Source organism: Thamnophis sirtalis, unplaced genomic scaffold, assembly GCF_051295495.1.
Source record: "Thamnophis sirtalis isolate CommonGarterSnake01/CBP01778 unplaced genomic scaffold, rThaSir2_p1.2 scaffold_1, whole genome shotgun sequence".
Lineage (NCBI taxonomy): Eukaryota > Metazoa > Chordata > Lepidosauria > Squamata > Natricidae > Thamnophis > Thamnophis sirtalis.
In genome coordinates this window covers 74,597,359-74,618,192 of record NW_028261381.1, presented here as the reverse complement: position 1 = coordinate 74,618,192, position 20,834 = coordinate 74,597,359, and the positions used below count along the sequence as shown (strand labels likewise).

At 38.8% G+C, this 20,834-nt stretch overlaps 1 protein-coding gene across 2 annotated transcripts in view; it reads right to left on the bottom strand.

Annotated features, from left to right (window-relative positions):
- Positions 1-20,834, bottom strand: part of TSPAN4 (tetraspanin 4) — a 741,621-nt gene that overhangs the window by 358,192 nt on the left and 362,595 nt on the right. The window contains exon 1 of one of the 2 annotated variants that reach the window (XM_087716366.1): positions 7,791-7,925. The exons of the other annotated variant lie outside the window; for it this stretch is intronic. Coding sequence (XP_087572492.1) covers positions 7,791-7,857 — 67 coding nt within the window. The 5' untranslated portion in view covers positions 7,858-7,925. Of the gene's footprint in view, positions 1-7,790; positions 7,926-20,834 lie in introns of those variants that run through there. 2 annotated transcript variants of the gene reach the window in all.

Genomic DNA, 20,834 nt, shown 5'->3' with positions numbered 1-20,834 from the left:
TAGCTAGAGTTGGTTTTGCTTTCCTGCATGCCAAAATTATGTGCTCAATAAAGCCGTTCCTAAAGAGATGTGATCATATTGAATTGCTGGCTTGGTTGGGTTCGTCAGTTGGAACCTTGACATTAAACCAGCTCTAGCTATTTCCCACGGTTTTCGCATAATTAAAGAATATATTTTCCCCTCCCTCCTTGACACAGGTCACTATCACCGTCACTACCATCTCCTCCACCTTCCTTGCATACTCTATTAAGCTTCTTTTGGGAATGGCATTGTTATGTAGTTGACCTATTCCAAATTCTTGGCTACTGCATCATTCTCCAGATTTGCCAGCATGACTTTGTTCAACGCTTTGGCAGTTCAGTTCCTGTTACTTGCCATATATCTGTATAATTTCCATCAAGTCTTATAGCATTCAGACTTGGTAATGACTAGAGTGCTGATTTAAACTTCATCTGCTGGTGCTAAAGTTCTTGGAAATACAGAATAACTTATTCTGTACCTCCACTCTGCAGGATGTCAGAATGTCTCCTTCCATTTTTGTTTAATTTTCTTTAAATCAACTACTCAATGTATCCACTGACATTTTTTAGCACACCAATTTGAGGTTAGAAGCTCTAGATTTCAGAGATCTTCAAGAAGATTTTGCTTGTTTTTCCATGTCTGTTTCCATTTTCAATGTCATTACAGATTTTGTTGCTCCTTATTTCTTATGCGAGTTCTCTGAAATCCTGTAATTTGTTCCATTCTGAGATTTCAGCCTTTCTTGGATTTGGATTCTCTTCTTTACAAATTCTATTGTTTGTGCTGACTCCAGTTTGGTTTCTTGATATTTGGAGTCCCTTTTCACATTCATTCTCTACTTCTTTGCTTTCATTCCTCTGGTTCCCTGTTAATGAGGTTTAAGATTTCAAACTGATTACTGGTGCTCTTTCTGAAAATGCTGGTTATTGAAGAGCTGATAGTGTGTTACTATTTCATACTCAATACAGGCTATGTTCAGTGCTGAAAAGAAGAGCACACTGCAGGAAGATACAAAAGGAAACTCTTACCAGAGGTCCAGCAACTTTGCTGTTTCCAAAAAAACCCCCCCAAATTACATAATATTTAGGATATATGGTTTTCAAAATATATTATTTATAATAATAATAGTATTAGTCTTGGGCTGCACCCCTTATAAAGCCTTCAGAACTGAAGATCTGTTTTTCTAGTTACAAAGGAGTACAAAGATGTGCAGAGTAAGTTCTAGTTGTACAGGTGCTTCTTATCCACCTTGTTTCTTCCTTGCTGAGCCTCCTGTAGATGAACTTGTCATTTAGTAATAGTTCCATGTGAAAATTTAGGCAACCCTGGTCAAACACCATGTTTCATACAATATATATGTATGAACAAAGTGAACAAAGATTAACACAACGTTGGAGAAGGATGAGCCACGTCGTGATGTTACAACGTATGGTCTAGATACTCTGAGACCGCCATTGATACTTTTGCCACTGTGGGTCCATTGAGACCTAAACTGTCCCGTAGAGATGGTGATCAGGAAGACAAAGCCTTGCTGGTCCCAGGGATATCGCAAAATCCCTAATAGACCCAAGGGAAGTGCTTCAAGGCCGCGGTAAACAGGCAGCCCCTAGACTGATTAAATCGGGACACTCCGGAAGGAAGGAAGTGAAAAGAGAAAGTGGGTCCATCTGGTGAGGTATTGGTTTTTTCTTCTTCTGCTTCTTGTTGCTTTATTTTTTGACCTTCCTTTTTATTTTAACAATTCTTCCTACTACTTGTTATTAAATCACACTAAAAGCAATCTAAAGAACTTTGTTTCCTACAGAAGATGAATTAACTGCCAGTCAGAGTTTTTGGAAAGCATCTCTTTCTTTATTTGACTTCACTAACTTTGCAGCTGAAGGGTTTGCAACTTGTTTACAGAAACTGATAAAAAATCAAGGGCATGAACTGTTTTCACAGGTGCCTCTGAGAATTATTTTGGCAGGGAAAGAAAGAAAGAAAGAAAGAAAAAAAAAAAAAAAAGAGAGAGAGAGAGAGAGAGAGAGAGAGAGAGAGAAGGGAATTCGATGAATTGGAGCTCTACCCCAGATTCCAGGACACAGAAGAGAAAAAAATACTAATGATGATAGACATAAGAAGAGAATTTTTTTCAGAAGCAAGATTGACAAACAAAGACAAGTTAACTTTAGTAGCAACTAGTGAGCAAGGAGATTATCTGAGAGACCCTTCAAGCAAGTGTTTGGAGAGAAGCCTATAAAAACCTTATAAAGGAGATTAAAAAAAGACTGACTCCACAATTGGCAAGAGAGATAAGACTGTTTTGTTACTGGACAGATACAGGTTGACAATGAAAGTTGGTAATAAAAAATAATTTTTTTATTGGTGATTCATAAGTAGGAATTTTGTAACTCCTAGATTGTTTTAGATTGTTATTAAATATTTATTTGCTAACAATTAATTAACCATAAATAATAATAATGAAATGATAATGGATACAGCGTAATGATATATACATGTATTGACAATTTAGTAAAAGAAATTTGGATATAAATTGTAAATTGTGACTTGGGAAAAAGACCTATAAATTTTATTAACAAATTTTCATTTAGATCTTGTTATAAAGGTGTAAGGTTTTTTGGGGGTGGGGGCCCTGATGAGAGGAGATGGGGCATAAATAGTAAATGATTTTTAGCCATTTATGATAACAACAAGGAAATGTTAATGGGCATTGTTTAACAATATATACATGCTATGGTATTGGCTAAAGTATCTTGGATATAAATTTTAGCCAGTGAGTTGGGAAAAAAGGGGGGGAGGCTTAGAAACTTTATTAATTGACTTTTACTTAAAAGATGCTATAAAGGTGTAATATTATTGGAAGATAGCTAATGAATGTCATTATGTGGTTGTGTCTTTAAGTATGAATGATTTGTGGTAAAAGCATGTTCAAATAATTGTAGTCAAATGAGAATTGTGGAACATTGATAGTAAGATATACAAAGATTTTTGACTTTATAATCTAATATTAACTATAAGTAATGACTGTGCAAGAAATGCACAAAAGTTATTTGTAACCAATCGACACGCTTTCTACAAGATGTAATGAAGGATGATTCTTTTTTGTGTGTTTTTGTTCAATTAAAATAAAAAAATTTCAAAAAAGGGTTAACACAACCTTCACATGTTACAAAGTTACAGACAGCATTTTTCTCTAAATCTGAGTGTATAACTAGTATTTAAATGCAGTTGTTTAGAAATTCAGAATAAAAATAATAAATATAACATATTAATACATTTGGATGCCATTTTGGTCATAGTTTGTGACACTTTCAGCTTCCAAGCATTTTCACAACACAACAGCTTCCAAGCATTTTCTCCACCCAATGAAGAGTCTTTCAGTTTTCTTTCAAAATTTTCTCCACTCCTCCTTGCAGAACTCTTTTAATTCAAAAATATTCTAAAATCTTCCAGCATACTCTGCATGTTTTGATGCCCTCCATAATTTTTCAATATCCTTGCTTATAATGTGTAAACTCAATTTTCAAACTTTTCAGTAATATGACAGACCTATACAGTACCATGAATATGTATATATTTTTAGAAAGGTGTGTGTGTCACAATGATTTCCTAAAACCCAAAAATATTCACTGCTCTGTTCTTTTTCATTTCATCCTTCTTAAACTTTTTATTCACCTTGTTTCAATTTGATAAAATTAGTAAACTTGTCATGTTCACAATATTCTACATTCATTTTGTTATGAATCATTACAATAAGGACAAGCATTTTCAAATGCAACAAAATACTGCTAATCATCATATTTATCTGAGATGAAATCGCTTAAGGAACCTAATAAGGTGTTTAGCTAGTTCTCTGGTTATCTCTAATTGTAGTATCTGTCTAATTGCCTGGATGATTACATCTTTCTAAAAAAGTCAACCCCATGTGGAGATAATCACTTGCCTGTTTACAGCATGGCCAATAACTAGATAATATAGCAGAAGTGAATATTCCCAAGATTCTCTAAGGAATTAGATATATACTGGCTATAGTTCAGTAGAATGATTTCAGTCAGTTTTAAGTATGCTGATTAGTGTTGTGTTGTAGTTTATTTTAAATGAACTATTTGCTTAAACACAGTTACAACTGTAAATCATGGGTTTTAGTTTTTTAAAATATTTTTAAACAGTTTGAATATACTGTTCATTATATGTATGCAAAATGCTTTTGTTACAAGTTAGAATGCTTTTGTTACAAGTTAGAATTTCGCACTTCTTACAGAGAAGACACATGAAAGGTGTGATAAAAACCTATAAGAAAAACCTTAACTAACTTCTGAGAGAATTGCAGATTATGAGGAAGGAAATCATTCCTGATCATGCCAATTTCACTGAACGTAATAATTTGCACCAGACCCAATTATGCAAAACTCTTAAATTTGTGTTTTACTTTGGACGCACAAATTGAAATAATTGCAAAATCATTCATGTGCTTAGGAAAAAGAACAAGCTCAGGGCTTTGCAGAAATGGCAGTAGACAGTCAAATGACAATCCTCTAGTTATCACTCTGTAATTACAGTATTGTCTAATAACCAAGATTGCTTTTGCTTTCCAAAATGTCTCAGGTGAGCACGTTACTCACTGGAGAGATTTTAAGAAATACCAATATTTTTTGCAAATGAGGTATGAAACAAATGACATTTGAGCAAGGTTTTCTAGGTCTGAAGATGTAGAACTGACTCTGAACATAAAACCACAATTCCTGAACATAAAACCACTATAACCTTTACCCTGTGGATATGAATAGAAAAAAATCTGGAATATATGCAACACCCACACTAAAACTGCCAATGCTTTGCTTATCATACCAGATAGTATTTCAAGCCTTAAGGGAAAATTCTTTGGTGGCACAACAAAGTATCACAAGAAACAGTGGCTGGGGGTGGATGTAATCTTTTTCTTTTCTTTGTCCTCTTCCTCACCATCAACATGTAAGATTCTTAATTCTATCATCACAAACTCATATAGAACGGCTACTCCTAAATGAAGAAAGTTATGGCAATATCATGTGACAGTGGAGTTTTTCACAACATAAATGGTTGCTATGACTGCACTGTCTTCAGGTGATCAATAAAAACATAAACCCTTAAGCACCACATCTACTCAACTGTCATCAGGCATAAGGAAGTATAGCCATATTTTAGAGCAAGTGATCAGTCTGGTCTATTGCCTCAATGTGATATCACTTGGTACTAGCAGAAAACCTTCATATGATTCACTCTTTTGAGGACTGAATACATTCAATCCTTATACCACATAGCATGCGACCTACAAACATGCAAAGCAAAATGTATGCTGGTCCCTTCCTACAAGTCAAAGATAAATACAAATTTACTAAATACAAATATACTTTGTAAATAAACCCTAATGACATGTTTCATTGAAAGAAGAGAAGAGCAATCTGAGAAATACTAAATGACATCATTCTGGATCATGTATTTACAGATTCATTAAAAAGGGGACCCCCCCGATTAAGGAGCTGACTATAGCACAGGTAGTCATCGACTTACGACCATAATTGAGCTAAGATTTACAGTCATAAGTCATACTGATCATTAAGTCGCTCACCATATGATTGTGCCCAATTTTATGAGCATTTTTGCGGCCACTGTTAAATGAATATCATGGTCATTAAGTGAATCTGATGTCTTCAGTGGGTGGGGATTTTTTCGTCGAGACCAGAAGTAAATGCTGATTTCAAACAAAAAAAACACCATCATAAATGACCGTGTGACACTACAAAAATCTACAAATGTGGACCACTTACCAAGAACTCAAAATGTGATCACATAAACCATGGGGGAGACCTGGCCTTTGGAGCTTGAATCTAGGTCATAAGTAGTCCTGTGGAGCTCTGTCATAACTTTGGTCACTGAGCAACAGGTCATATGTCGAGGACTTACCTGGACTTGCATTCTGATGTAACTATGCAGACTCTCAGTAAACCCAAACTAAATCTCATGTCTACCTGCAGGTCTTTCAGTAGTCTTTAAGCAATCTCTATATGTAGTCCACCATGTGTGTCTTTGCAGTCAGTCATTCAACCCTGATAAGATGCCAAAGAGAGAGGAATCTCCTGTAGAGAAATGTGTAAGAACTGGTCTGGTTTGATGATAAATATCTCACTCTATCAAGCCTAGGAACATTGTGTCTTAAGCTCACCCAGCACCTTACTCTTCATAATGATTATTGACAAATCACAATGTCTTCTGTTGGACTGGAAATTTCTTCTTACTCTATCTAATTGTTTTCTTTTGTCTGAGTCTTAAGTAAATATACGGGTAGTCCTCAACTTACAATATTTCATTTAGTGTCCGTTCAAACTTACCTCAGCATGGAAAAAAAGTGTTGCAGCATCAGAGGTAGGTTCCTACTGGTTTGGACTGGTTCAGCTGAACCAGTAGTAACTTGGCGGCCTGGGTCGCTAGAACCGGCAGTGACCCAGGCCTGCCACGCCCCCGAACCGGTTCTCCTACGGCAGCGCCATCTTGATTTTCAGTTCTGCGCATGCACAGAACAATTTTCATTGCACAATTTTTTTTTCATTTTTTAATGTTTTGCACATGCACAGACCTATTTATGTGCAAATGCATATGTGCGCAGAGCGGGCATCTGGCATGCATGCGAGCAAAGCGAACACGCATGTGCAAAAATTTTGCGCGCACCGAACTGGCAGTAATGCCGGCAGCAACCCACCCCTGTGTAACATCCGTATGACCACATGATCAAAATTCAAACACTTGGCAACTGACTCATTTTTATGACGGTTACAGTGTCCCGGGGACATGTGATCCCCTTTTGCGACCTTCTGAGTCAAAGGGAAATCCTGATTCACTTACCAACCATGTTACTAACTTAACAACTACAGTGATTCATTTAACAACTGTGGCAGGAAAGCACATAAATCCAGGCAAAAATCATTTAACGACTGCCTCACTTGACAACAGAAATGTTGGGCTCAGTTGTGGTTATAAGACAAGGACTACCTGTAATTTCTTTCCTCTACTTGCAGACGTATTTTAAATATTAAGGAAAACAAAACATTACTATTTTTTTTTTTATTTTACTTGGGTGAGGAGAGATTATCTCAACTTGCCCAACTTTACATTTCTTTCCTCAGAAAGAAATAAACAGACAAAACTCACCACAAATAAGTTTTATTATAGCTACATGCATGAAAAGTAAGAGAATGCCCGGTTTCCAATATGATGCTACAGCCTGAAATGATATTTTCCTCTGTTGTTCCACCAAATATTTTTGGCACTGATCTGCTACCTTATACCATGCACTAGATATTTCTCATACCCAATTTAGAATCTGTTCCTCAAGCAGTCTCTCACTTTCTATTCTAACACATACTGAAAATATTTCAGGAAAGTATTTCTCCAGAAATCCTCTTGCTTGAAAATATTTTGAGTAGCCTTCATACCCTACTTTCAACAGAATGAGACCTGTTGGGGATCTCCCAGAATGAAAAATATACACACAGCCCTCCCAAGGAAAACATTATCTGAAAGCATTGTCGAAACCAACCTAGTAGTCAGAATACGTATCTAAAATAGGCCTCCACAAGGGCAACAACCACACCGCCTCTAAAGAATAGGAACAAAGGAGGGAAAAAACTCAATCAAACTATTTAATTCAGACTTGGTCCTTTGCATTATAGTATTTTTTTTTAACATGACGGCATGATGTAGAAGTTACTCAGCGCAAACAACATCATCGGTACCTTGCTGGGAATGCAAGAGCAGGACTGGCCCTTCCCAAACGATTAATGAAGCTGTGGGGTGATTCATCGCCGGACCTAGGCTGCAAGTTGCCCTCCTGCTTTTCTGCTGCACAGCTCCCTTGTTCAGTCCTGTACAGTCTGAGTGCTAAGTCCTGATTCAGGGTTTCAGGCTCCAATCAGGAATGCAGCCATTGAAAACTCAGAACTATTTTTACTCTTGACCACTCACAGCCTCTCTGTTCCATAAAGACTTCTAAAGATAAAACCATCCTCAGCTAGTGGAGAGAGAGTGTGTGTGTGTGTGACAGAGAGAGAGAATGTGTGCCTGTGTGAATTATGGATCCCCCAGCATTCTTGAAACTTCTAAACCATGGAGTTGTTTAGAGGGAAAAACTATAATAAATCAAAAGCCAGATATTTCATTCGGATTCATTTATTTCTAGCTATAGAGATCATCCTAGAAATAGATGGCAAACAAAACATTTATTTCCCTTTGTTTATTTAAGATAATTTTTTTCCAAACTATGTCATCTCCTGTACATTAGAAATGACATTCAACTGTCTTCTAGTGACATGTGCAAAATAAATATATAAATAGACAAACCTCTGCCTCTTCTTTTCGGAGGAAAACATATAGTCCAGGAGTCAACTATCTCGACCCCTTCCAGTCAGGCTTCAGACCCGGTTACAGCACTGAAACCGCTTTGGTCGCATTGACCGATGATCTCTGGAGGGCCAGAGATGGAGGACATTCCTCCATCCTGGTCCTCCTTGACCTCTCAGCGGCTTTCGATACCATCGACCATGGTATCCTTCTGCGACGACTGCGGGAGGTGGGAGTGGGAGGCACCGTGTTGCGGTGGTTCTCCTCCTACCTCTCGGACAGGTCGCAGTCGGTGTTAGTGGGGGGGCAGAGATCGTCCCCTAGGCCCCTAACTTATGGGGTGCCTCAGGGCTCGGTCTTATCCCCCCTACTATTCAACATCTACATGAAACCGCTGGGAGAGATCATCCGCAGGCACGGGATCAGATACCATCAATATGCGGACGATACTCAACTGTATCTGTCCGCCCCGTGCCAACTCAATGAAGCGGCAGACGTGATGAACCGAGGCCTTGAAGCCGTTATGGACTGGATGAGGGTTAACAAGCTTGTGCTCAACCCAGAAAAGACCGAGTGGCTGTTGTGTTTCCCTCCCAAAGATTCCACCAATATTCCATCTCTCAGGCTGGGGGGTCAAATTCTATACCCCTCAGAGAGGGTTCGCAACTTGGGAGTCCTCCTGGATCCACAGCTATCGTTTGACCACCACTTGACGGCCGTGACCAGGGGGGCATTCGCCCAGGTTCGCCTGGTGCGCCAGTTGCGGCCCTACCTGAATCGGGAGGCTCTCACAACAGTCACTCGGGCCCTTGTGACCTCTAGGCTGGAATACTGCAATGTGCTCTACATGGGGCTGCCCTTGAAGAGCATCCGGCGACTTCAGCTAGTACAGAACGCGGCCGCGCGAGTGATTGTGGGTGCACCTCGGTTCACCCACATAAAACCTATCCTCCGCGAGCTGCGCTGGCTGCCTGTCGGTCTCCGGATGCGCTTCAAGGTGTTACTAGTCACCCATAAAGCCCTACATGGTAGTGGATCTGGATACTTGAGAGACCGCCTTCTGCCAATTACCTCCCTGCGACCAATAAGATCACATAGATTAGGCCTCCTCCGTATTCCATCGGCCAGCCAATGCCGGCTGGCAACTACAAGGAGGAGGGCCTTCTCAGTAGTAGCCCCGACCCTTTGGAACGAGCTCCCCGTGGAGATTCGTACCCTCTCCACCGTCCAGGCCTTCCGCACAGCCCTTAAGAACTGGCTAGCCCGTCAGGCCTGGGGATAAGGATAGCCGCCCCTCCCGAATGATGAATGTATGTTGCTTACTATTTTATTATATGTCTCTATGTCAATGTCTGTATTCCCCCTCCCTGATTTTATGTGAGCCGCCCTGAGTCCCCTCAGGGAAAAGGGCGGCCTACAAATATTAATAAAATCTCAAAATCTCAAATCTCAAGTCAGCAATTCTCAGCCCGTGGACCAGTAGCAGGCCACAGCCTGTTGGGAACTGGGCAGGGGTGGGTTTCTCGCCCCGTTCCAACCGGTTCGGTTGGAACGGGGCCGGCGGCATCCTCGTGCACGCGCACGATGCACGCATGCGTACTAGTGTCTGTGCGATGCTCCAGCTGCTCCTGGAGGATCGCGCAGGCGCTGTATGCGTCCTGCGCATGCGTGGAAGCGCAGAACTCGTCAAAACCGGGTAAGAAACGCGGGCGGGCGGCTGGGCCCTTCGCCGTTCCCGGAAGTTACTTACTTCCGGGTTCGCCGACCAACCGGTTCGCAGGGATCGCCGCGAACCGGTTGAAACCCACCCCTGGAACTGGGCCATGCAAGCAGCAGGTGAGTGTGGGAGGCGGTAGCAGAGGTGGGTTGCTCAGGGTTCAGCCCGGTTCGGCAAAACTGGTAGTGGTGGTGGCAGGAGGCCCCGCCCAACAGCCCAGATGGTTCTGTACATGCGCAGAAGCGTCACACACATGCACAAGAGTGCACACATGCCCACGAGTGAACTGGTAATAAAACCAGTATAAAACCCGCCACTTAGCATCAGGCGCGTGCATAAAACAATCCCCGCTCCCGCTGCTGCTGCTGCCACCAGTCTGCACAGCCAGAATGGTTGGGGACCCCTGATGTAGCCTACAATATGAAGTAGCAACTATAAGAGAAAAGAGATTCGTATTTGGCATATTGCAGCCTGGTTCAGATATGGTTTAAGAAATCACATTTTATTCAACTAAGAAGAAACTGCATTAACAGCTACTTCTCGGTAACTGTTACATAAACACTTACACTAACAACTCACCTTTTCTGTACTTCAGTTTCGCTTTTCCAAATTCCTGTTTTTATCTGTCTGTCTCTTATGTTATTTCCCCACAACTCAAGTGATGTTACTTTCTCCAAGCTCTGACTGTTGCATCCTTCTTAAATATCAACAAATAAATAACTGGCACCTTTGTATTTTACAAAATAAAATCAAGCAATACATTCAGAGACAATACTTTACTATCGAGAAAGATGCTACGGTGCCTGCCGATGACACACTCACAAGTCCAAAGGGCAAGAAACAAAACTATCTCCCAAAAAGTTGTGGCGATTGGTAAAAAGATAATATAATCATGAATTCTTATCAGCAGATACATGGATTCTGTACAGCAGAATGGATTCAAAGCTGGGGATGATAGCAAATCATCCCCCATGAATTCTATTGCACTACAGGCATTGGATTTTGCATCTACAGATTTTTTTTTTTCCACGTAGTTTCCGTAGAGATCCCAAGTCTCATAAACTCTGAGATGCTTCACAGCATAGTTTGCTTGGTGGATATACAATGTTCAATTACCTTTTGAAGTTCAGATTTTTTTTTTAAAAGTGAGCTTTTTCATCAGTTCGTATACAAAAAAAGAACACATCAGGGACCTCAATACCAAACGTGTGTGAAACATTGTTCTTATTTTTTTAAAAATGCTCTCCACACGCCTCTTCTGTGAATGTTTGCACTTATAAAAGTGAAGGAAACATGTGGACCAGCTAAAATTTCCACGGCTTCAAAAGCACTTCAGTTCCAGCTTCTTTCAAAAACTTCCCTTTTAATAAAAAGGGAAAAACTTTCATCATAGTGGAACAAGCATTTAAAATAACAATAGGAAAGTCTCCCCAGCACATTGCATTCCCTATTTACCTCAACCCTCCTGAACGAGGAGCATTTATTTTTTTCAAATGCACTCTGAAAGTAAGTGGGTTATATATTCTGTGCATTGCATTCTTCTCTACCAGAAAATGTCTAGAATTCACATCCAATCTCAGCCCCAAGAAGGAAAGAATTTTCAATTCTGACGCTTCATGGGGGATTAAAGAGATGAGGCACCCCACACAAGCGGTGGAGGGAGCAGAGGAATTCACTTTCTACTGAGTCCAACTATTTGTCCGTCGCCTGGCAGCAACTATCCATAGTTTCAGGTGGGAGTTTTTTCTTAACCCCACCTAGGGATGCCTGGGACTTTTTGCATTTAGTATAAAACACATGTTTAACTATGGCTGTGATCCAGAAACCATATGGCTCTGCTTACTCCGCTCTGTTTCAGGCATCCCAGAAAATGTAGCGCATTCATGTACTCATAGCTCAGGAGTCCTTCTTCTCACTCAGACAGGGACACTTTCTCCAAAGGTTATAAGTTCAGCTCCCATGGTCACCCTACAGAAATTGCAACCTTGTTGGTGAACCTCCAAAAGTCCACCATCGTCAATGTAATTGCTGGCTAGTGTAATGTGATATGTTATTTTCAGGACATGGCAGCAGGACAAATTGAAAGTAGAATTCTTTTATGGTTTCATATGACATATCTAAGCGTCTTTCATGTCGATATGGATCTCCCCTTTCCCCAAAACCTTTACATTATCTTTTACCTCTATGTCTGACCAGTTTCTGAGGTTGCCTCAACACCTTTGATACCTTCTGGAGGTTTCTAAGCAGAGATTGGACAACCGTTTGTCCAACATGGTGGGTATAGGGTCTTCTTCTTGAGCAGGGGTTTGGACTAGATGATCTCCAAAGTCTCTTCCAGTTCTGTTATGCTGGTTCTGAATCTATAGCTATTGTTAAAGATTTATGTGTTTTCCTTGGCTATATCTTTTTTTTTTAATTTATTTGAGTCAAGCTTCTTCTTTTCCTTTGTTTTACTTCTAGAGACTACCTGGATATGTTCCTGCAGTTTTGTTACATGCAATTGAGTAACTATGTAATATCTGAAGGCAGAGGCAACCATGAAAATACACATTCAGATAGATATGTAATACAAAAAGCAAGTTTCTTATCTTGGTACTGCTTGTGAATATTCTGGACTATAATTCCCATAATCCTTGATTACTGGGTACTATGCTTGCTATAACCTATTGGATGAATAAACTAAAGCATCTGGAGATCCTCCGATTGGGGAAAACTGTTATAAGGTGCAACCATGGTCAGTATGAGATATCGCACAGAACAAAAATGTTTTTTGTTATTTATATTTCATATATCTGAACTGTCCATCTCCCTCAAAGAGGGACTCTGGGTGGCGAGACTAAAACATCAAAACATAAAACAGTATATTAAAATTAAATATTAACTTTTAAGTTAAAGTTACATTTAACTTTATGGAATCTTTCCATATTTATTATAATATAATAAAGTTATATTATAAACTTTTTTTTAAAAGGCAAGAATAATTCAACCGTATTCAAAATAGATAACAATTAGATGTTTGTTCTACTTTCCATGAAGCAGCTTTAAAGAAACATCTCCGCCCAAGTGAGATGTATGAATTGAAGTGAAGTTAGAAACTGGCATGAGATGATTTGCTCAGACTATCATCTAAATAAAACAATGGTTCTAGTCTGCCTAACTAGTACACTAGACTGTTTTAGTTGTCAAGTGTTGCCCTTCCCAATTCTTTCTCTTTAATTCATATTCCAAATTCAAACTTGGCATGTTTGGATTCCTAAGCATGTATGAATCCACTGAAAGATAGCTTTATTTCTAGATTTTTCGTAAAGCACGATACAGTATAGCTGGGACATCAGGATCATACTTGTGGGAGAAGGCCAATGAAAGGATCTGTCTAATCAAGGATGTCACTAGTACTTTCTATCTTACAATTAAATGTTCTGAGTTCTATTACAGTTTTTCTTTTTCTTTTTTGCTAAAGCTAAAGCTACCATAACTGGAAAGACTCCTTAAAGGCTACTTTGTCATCTTGCAGTTAATGGACCCAAAGCCTGCATTGTTCTTTCATAGTGAGCTCAAAGTATTGTTTCCTATGTGACAGCTGTACTTCTCCTTTGATAGTCTTCTCACAAGATTCTTCTGGGAACATGATATGAGATGTTCTAATATACTTAAAGTGGACTTGTTTCTCTTCCCCCCCCCCCCCCAAAAAACCCTCCAGAATTCCTTTTCAAATTGATTTACAGAAATGGCTACTACGTATAATTCCTTCTGTCTACTCTGCTATGAAACCATGATGCACATTGATGCCATGTTAGGTTGGGACAATTGTGATGGAACTAAACACCAATTTTTTTTTAATTGAAAATCATCTTCACTGCTTTCCTGGAAACAAAAGACTCCATGGGCTACTGATAATTGAAAATGCACAAACTAATTTACTATTTCATATATTTTTTTACAAAGACTTAGCACAACAACATAAGCACATGTCTTGCCTCCAATTATTTTTGAACTAAACATGCCCATAACTTCTCAGCTTAACGTATTTAAATCAGCTTTTGGGGCTGTTAAAAATGAAGACCTTTCACTCTGGAAGGCAATATAATCATTAGCAATAAATGTTTTAAAAAGTAACTGGAATATGTCTTCATAAATGCTGAAAATGAGTCACCCTAGCACTTAAAATGGGTATGCAGAATATAATATGTGTTCAGATGGTCATGCATGTGCAAACAGGGACCAGAAATACCCATTGCATTATTGCAAAGGGACCTTATGGAGATTCTGGGAACAGATAGTGCAGCTCCTGACGACTTTGATGTCAGCTTCAATATGTCATGCTGAAATGTCAACATTTGCAAAAATGCTTCTGACATAGTCCAACCATTTTCTATATCGCCATCAAGAGTGAAGTCTTACAGGCTCAGAAAAAAATCAAATATTAGGTAAGAAGGAACACAATTGCTCCTTAAATAGGGATTTTCCTGTCCCCTTTTCTATCTGATGCTAAGTAATATTTAATTTTACAGCCCTTACCAGTTCCTACACCCTCTGTCAGGAGACTGAATGTCAACCTTGAATTACTATATAATGTACTATTCTCCTTTCTCCCGGCAACAATGATCTACTCTGCAGAAATGATGTAACCCAGCTGTCAGCTGCCTTCCACCTCCTGCCTCTGAGCATATACTTGTGGATTTCTATTTCTACTCTTCCTTTTCTCATGGAGAAGTAACCTCCAGACTCTATGACTACAATAATTCGACTGATTTTTGTTATATACTCTGCTTGGAAGCAGGAATCTTGTGTGTGTGTGTGTGTGTGTGTGTGTGTGTCCACGCGCATGCACGGGCATGCGTGTAAGTATATGTATATGTATATGTATATGTATATGTATATGTATATGTATATGTATATGTATATGTATATGTATATGTATATGTATATGTATATGTATATGTATATGTATATGTATATGTATATGTATATGTATATGTATATGTATATGTATATGTATATGTATATGTATATGTATATGTATATGTATATGTATATTCTAGCAGCTTAAAGAATTTACCCACAAAAAAACGCTACAACAATTCTTGGCTAAAATGTTGCCAGAATTAATTTGACCCCATGTATCCTCTAAAAGCACTAAAGAGCTTGTGTCTAACATTTCCAAAATAATAGAAATAACAATTATGTCTATTCGATATAAGCATTTACCATATTAATGAAAGCTAAAGTTTATATTAGAAGGACAAATCAATTTCCTAGCAGAAGCTGGCTACTGATTAAAACAGTCCTTGCAAATTACTATTTGTCTCACTTTCCACAAGACTGATCACTGATCCGTCTTGGTCTGACTTAGATTTATAGATTACAGAATCAAGAATTAAAACAATTATTATCGCTAATGAAGCCTTTCTATTATTAAGTGCCATTTATGTGAGATTATGAGGATGGGCATAAATGAAAACAAGATATAGATATAAACAATCAAGGATTAAAAGGCAAGTCAATGGGCAGCTTACTTCATAAAAGGCAGGTCATCCTATGTGGCAAGGAATCTGGGGGGAAATATTTGAAATCATTCAAAAATAATCCACCTTAATATATGTCCTACAAATGATCGTTGGAAATCATCTTACAATTTCCAGGGTTCTGTATTCTGTACTTGAGAGACCGCCTCCTGCCAATTACCTCCCTACGACCTATTAGATCACACAGATTAGGCCTCCTCCGAGTCCCATCCGCCAGTCAGTGTCGACTGGCAACTACGCGGAGGAGAGCCTTTTCAGTAGTAGCTCCGACCCTTTGGAACGATCTCCCCGTGGAGATTCGCACCCTCACCACCGTCCAGACCTTCCGCACAGCCCTCAAGACCTGGCTATCCCGTCAGGCCTGGGGATAAAGATTCTAATCCGTCCCCACCCGAATGATGAATGAATGTTGTGTTCTATTTTTACTTATGTATTGTCTTATGTCTTGTCTTGTATTCCCCTCCCCACAAATTGTAAGCCGCCCTGAGTCCCCTCAGGGAAAAGGGTGGCCTATAAATAATAAACAAATTCAAAATTCAAATTCAAATTTACCCTCAAACAAGCAGTAAAGCTACCTTGCATGAAATCTCTATAGTTCATGCTGCCATGCTTTTGACCAACTGCTTTGGGGCTTGACCAAAATAGTTGCTTCTATTGAATATTTGAACTGGCAATGTCCCAAGTTAGTTTGCTTCAACAGGAAACATTCAAGAACACGAAAGGCAGGGAAGTGAAGCATTAAATTTTAAAATGCTTAGTTAGCATAATGTTAATGCTTTACCACTCTGTATCAAATCACACACATATTCTGCAGAGGAGTTTTGCATACATCCTAGCACATAATTAGGAACATAAGAGCAGTTATAAAGCCTTGAGAGAAATCCATATGCAATTTGGACATGGCCTCATATGGCCTAAGAAAGAAGGCCTAGCATGCCTTGGCTAGGCCTCAGAGTGACTTCACAAAGGGCCAGGACAGCAGTAGGAGAAGAAGCTGGAACCAGCAGGATGGGAGAATCAGCCCTATACAGGGCACAAGGTGGCAAGGATAGCTTTCAATATTATACAGATGATGGGTCAAAAAGGAATAAATGGACAAAAATGAACAGATTTTTTAAAACAAATGGTCTCTTAGGGCGGACTATTTGGGGATGAGGACAGTTCAGATTTAGCCTTATTTCCCACTAAGAATCAAATTAACCTATTAAAGGTGGCTTGAAAGGAGGATTTTTGCATTTATCTGGAGTTTCCACTCTTTGTGTATTTACATGAGAAGAACTCCAGCTAATTCAGTTTAGGAGACACAAAGCTTATGAACTTAAAGTTCTTCAAATACTAGTGGCTCACACATTGTTTTCTAATCACAAAGTTCTGTTCTTGGAACATTCTTGTTTTTGCGGACACCCAGAATAATATAGATTCTTCAGCCGGGGCACTAGACTAATGAGTGTGTGTGGGACGGGGGGGAGCAGCATGACTACTACAGTAACTCAGCTTCTTGGTATCATAGCTGAAATGGATAACAAACAAGCCACTGGTGGCACAGTGGTTAAAGTGTAGGCAAACTGCCCACAGCCTGGAGTTCGATCCTGATGGGACTCAAGGTTGACTCAGCCTTCCATCCTTCCAAAGTTGAGAAATGAGGACTCAGATTGTTGGGGACCATATGCAAATAATGCTTCTATTCTGTAAACTACCCAGAGTTCTATAGAGCACTGTGGGGTGGTATATATGTCTAAATGCTATTGCTGAAGAGCAGTGCTACATTGGTGCTTTTCAACCAAGGAGATGATGGTTAGAAAGCTTTATCAAAGTCACATATAATACTCTGCCATCTCACAAGTCAATATTCTCAATATGTTTCCCACAGTTAGAAATGAATTAACCTCTCCCCAATCTATGGGGAAAGTAAACTAAAGGAAACCTTCCTTTACTTTACTATACAGATAACTTTTCCTCTGCTGCTCCAGATTAGCAGAAACTTCTTTCTTTCTGTAGTTTGGATAGATAAAATGGCAGTAACCGCAATGCCCATTATAGAGAGTAGATAAACCATAAGATGATAGCTGTGGAAGGAAATAGCCTCCCACTTCCTCTTTTATTAATGTGTAAGTTCCCCAGCAGGATTTGACAAACTGATAGAAAAAGGAAGATGACTGTGTGAAGATTGTCCTTTATCTCCACTAGATTCTAATTTAGAAGTTGGAAGGTGTTTTAACTTTCACGAAATGGAACTGGAGGGGAAAATGCAACAGTGAGCAAAAATAAAAACAAATCACCTCTATCTGCTAGGCAATTTAATTGCATTTTGAGCAATATATTCAAGATCAACATTTTTAGATTCATGCATATGAACTGGGTTATGCATCTTCCTTAGTGAAATATTCAATATTCAACAGATAAACAGTTTTCGACATCATTCACATTTAAAGGAATCAGTGGAGGTGGGAAAATGCATTTTATCAGGCAAGACAGTCAAGCTAATAAAACAAAGCAGCTCCTGGTTGATAAGTAAATTCATTTCTACAATGGCTTGCTTTATGCGCTCTGTTTTAATACTGAGTGCCTGTAATGAGGTAAGCTTCAAGATGATAAAGCAATATTCACTTTTTGGCTGAGCAAACTCTGGATTAGCTTTTTATTTAAAATGAAATAAAGTTTGCAGACTTCTGATATGGGCTGAAGATAAGCCATGACATTCAGCTACAGCCGTTTCCAAACAAGGCTTCTGTTCTGAAACCATAGGCTTTTGTTACTTAATTTGTAAGGAAATCCACAAATATCACAGCTCAATTGAATTCTCTTTGTTCACCCATGTTTTTCAGCTTTGATTTATGGTTTATTTAAAAAAATCCAGCCTATGCAATAAAGGCAAACTGCTATTTGCAAACATACACACACAAACACATACACACATACAGACATACATACAATTAACCTGAAAGCTGCCCATTTCAATTTGATCCTGTTTTATTGTTTTATTGTTCAGGGCATCTGGAAAGTTCATGGTTAATTACTTCTTAGATGACCATCTTTTATTTTTCATGTACAGAGGTTATTACTACATTACTAGGATCTTGCAACTATTTTTGTCTTTATTCTATGTGTTTTATGGAAATGGTGCAATTTAACCAAATGGAAAGAGTTAGTATCGAGGGGGAAAGAAAGAAAGAAGTAATTACATATTCAGGGAAAAGAAAGTAGGCACGTATGGGGCAATTCAGGGGCAATTTTATATTAATACTATATGCAGGCCAAGTAGGAAAGCAATAAAATGAGTTGAACCTTTGAATATGAAAGTTTCAACTGGTATTTAAAAGACTCTTGACTGAATAAAACATCCTTCTTGTAGGCATTATAGAAAGATGGTAGCCATGGGAATGCTGGGAAAGAGAGGGTTGTATTAAGTGTTTGTGAAAACCCACCATTTTAATTCTATTTCTAGAGAGTGTGGGAAATCAGCATCTCACTATGAGGTAGTAGGCTTTGGTGTGGATGAATTAAATTTATTTGAGAATACTAGTGAAGCCATTTTGAGAATACAATTAAAGATAACAACCCCTTTGAAACTTTATTTCATTATCTAATGGAAAGCATTCATAGATGCTTTCTTATTGTTTTGATACAAACTGTCGATGTCTTCAGTGATGACGTGACACTTCTCTTAAGGATCTTCCAGATACAGGTCCTTTTTGACATAGGACCACAACTGAGCCCAAAATTTACGTTGCTAAGTAAGACACATTTTAAGTGAGTTTTGACTCACTTGCCACAATTGTTAAGTGAATCACTGAAGTTGTTCAGTTAGCAACACAGTTGTTAAGTGAACCTGGCTTTCCCAAAAGTGATCATGTGACCCCCAGGACACTGTAACCATCATAAATATGAACCAGTTGCCAAGCATCTGCATTTTGATTACATAACCATTGGGATGCCACAGTGATCGTAAGGTGAAATCATTTTAGTGCCATTGTAACTTTGAATGGTCACTAAATGAACTGTTGTAAGTTGAGGACTACCTGTACTTGCCAGAATTATGATATTTGGGATTTAAAAAAAAATTCTATCTGCAGAGAAGTGTGGAGGTCATACAGTAGAAAGATTTCAGCAGTTAACAAAACATGCATTAAGCCTGGGAAATAAAAAACATGTTGACTTTTAAGTGACTCTAAGTTCACCCTTCACACCCTGCTGGTGTTTTAAAGGGGCCTGTGAAGACCTGGCTCTTTACTCAGGACTTTGGTGAGGATACTTGAAGACTCCTTTTAATCGATTCCCCCCTCCCCCAATCAGTTTGTTATTTTGCCATTTCTACCTTATTTTTGTTTATTGTCCTGTTTTTATGTTTTAAATTATTTGTAAACTACCTGGAGTCCCTAGGAGACAGGTGGTATGTAAATTTAAAAAACAATACTCCTCCAGAACAATAGGAAACAATTATAAGTACATATACAACAAATCCTCTGAAAAATCTAATTTCTCTACCTTATGAGCTACAGCTTGCAAAATCCAGACTAATCCTGGAGATCTTATCCTACAAATAAAATGTGTTTGTATCACACTCTCAATTATTGTACACATATATCTGTATATCTCTCTGTGTATGTAGTAGATACACACACATGCACAAACACATCTGCAAAAACCCAGACTGTAGAAAAGGGCAAGGGCAAGAAAAACCTTTTAAAAGAATTAATCTATTAAGATTAGTTGCTTATACAATAAACCACCCCTCTTGTGAAATTAGTCCCTATCTGTATATGATTGTCATCCTTTCTCCTACTTTCTGTATTTAGCACACAAACACAAAATCACCAATACACATAGATACAGAAATTCCACTCCTTCCTTCCAAGCAGAAGCAGCAAAAAAAATAAAAATAGAAATGAGACAAAGGAAGGGGAGCTTTGCTCTGAGATGAGAAGAAAAGAGGGAACACCTGAATATAGACCATGAAAGAAGAGGTAACTGACACGGTGGGTGGGAAGGAAGGGAGCCCTCAACTCAATCCCAGGTTCCATCACATCAATGACTCAAATAAGAAGAGTATCTGTCTCTCTCTGTCTCTGTCTCTCGCTCTCTCTGTGTGTGTGTCTGTGTCTGTGTCTGTGTCTGTGTCTGTGTCTGTGTGTCTGTGTGTGTCTGTGTGCCCCATATAGGAGCAAACATTAAAGCAAATTACATATAAGATTTTTAAT